Below are 1342 nucleotides of genomic sequence, written 5' to 3'. Positions count from 1 at the left end.
GGCCGTCGCCGCCTGCCCCGTCGCCGTAACCACTCTCTGGTTTAATGTTTACAGCTGATGATTTTTCTCGCCTCTCTTAAACTCGCGGTGTCGTCCGCTGTTGGAGAGGTTTTTAGACGGGAACAAGTATGTTCTGCTGTCTGAAGGAATCCAGTCACACGCTGCTGGAAACTGTCACTGGGGTATTTCTCCTGCCTGCCCCCAGCCTCTCGCAAGTCTCGTTCCTTACGATAAGTCCCTCAATAAAACCAGGAGCCGGTGAGAAAGAGAGGAAGCGGGTCGCAGGGGAACTGGAGGTGAACTTCCCATGGTGTGCTTATCGCTCCGCTACCGCCGCTGGCAGCAGGGACGCGAGCTCCGGGGTTGTGTTATTGTTTCAGGGGAATTGTGGGTTGTGTGTGCGCAGAGTCTGCGCCCGTGCAGCGAATTTCCTGCCCCATTCTTACTCCGTCTGCTTTGAACAGGAATCACTGGGGTCAATTGGAGGAAGAAACATTGTTTTTGGGAACCGAGAAGCCGTGTTTATCCTGTTTGAATCAATGCCCCATCGCGGGAACCGCCGCCTTCCCGCTGCTGGCCCGGAGAGGGGAGGAGGAGCGAGCGGGCCGGCCAGCCCAGGGCGCTGAAACCAAGTGATGAACGCAGCCGGTCTCTGCCTTCGAGCACGAGGCTTGTGCTGAGCCATCTGCCCTGTGAGGGCCGTGCTCGGGGCTCCCGGCGGAGGAGGAGTCGGGGCGCTGCGATTCACTCGTAATGTCCGATGGGATTATGAGATTCCTTGGGTTTTGCCATTTTTAAAAGTTGTGGCACGACGTGGAGCCCAGTGCTCCCGCGGCAGCAGCTGCTCCACACGGTTGGACTCCAGCAGCGTGGCTGCTCCTCAAAAAGCTGTCGGTGTCTCTGGTGTTACGTGATTCAGGAAAAATTAAATACTTTAAACTGCTGTAAAATATCTGGGGTGGGTCCAGCCTGTCCTAAATCTCATCAAAGCCCTTTTTACCGGCGGTAGAGGCCCCTCTCGTGACAAACAGTCTGTCCCACCTCCCTTCTGTGGTGGGAGCCCAGGAAATGCCTCCCACTGCTGGCTGGGCTCTAGGTGACAGTGGTGGGTTCTTTTTGGGTCCGGCAGCTCCTGACAGTCCCTCGTTTGTCCTCATCCTTCCCACTCAGGTGACTCCCAGGTCTCCCCGGTGCAGTTCTCCAGCTCGACCACCTCCGTGCTCGCCACGCTCGCCGCCCTGGCCAAAGCGTCGGCGCCGCTTTCCAGCTCCCCGCCAGCCGCAGGCCGGGGAACGGGCTGGGGGGCCCTTCGCCTTCGGGCAGCGCCTGCGAGCGGCCTTCC

General features: G+C 58.9%; 1 protein-coding gene across 1 annotated transcript in view; it reads left to right on the top strand.

Annotated features, from left to right (window-relative positions):
- The window catches only part of LOC104491553 (GA-binding protein subunit beta-2-like), a gene marked incomplete at both ends in the record, with an annotated part of 3676 nt that extends 2392 nt beyond the window's left edge, over nucleotides 1–1284 (top strand). The window contains one exon of the mRNA XM_010134003.1: nucleotides 1171–1284. Within this exon, the coding sequence (XP_010132305.1) occupies nucleotides 1171–1284 (114 nt within the window). The remainder of the gene's footprint in view (nucleotides 1–1170) is intronic.
- Nucleotides 1285–1342: the final 58 nt, after the last annotated feature.

This window comes from Buceros rhinoceros, unplaced genomic scaffold (genome assembly GCF_000710305.1).
Source record: "Buceros rhinoceros silvestris isolate BGI_N320 unplaced genomic scaffold, ASM71030v1 scaffold22850, whole genome shotgun sequence".
Taxonomy (NCBI): domain Eukaryota; kingdom Metazoa; phylum Chordata; class Aves; order Bucerotiformes; family Bucerotidae; genus Buceros; species Buceros rhinoceros.
Note: the sequence above shows the minus strand (reverse complement) of the source record. Positions and strands in the feature narration are given on the sequence as shown.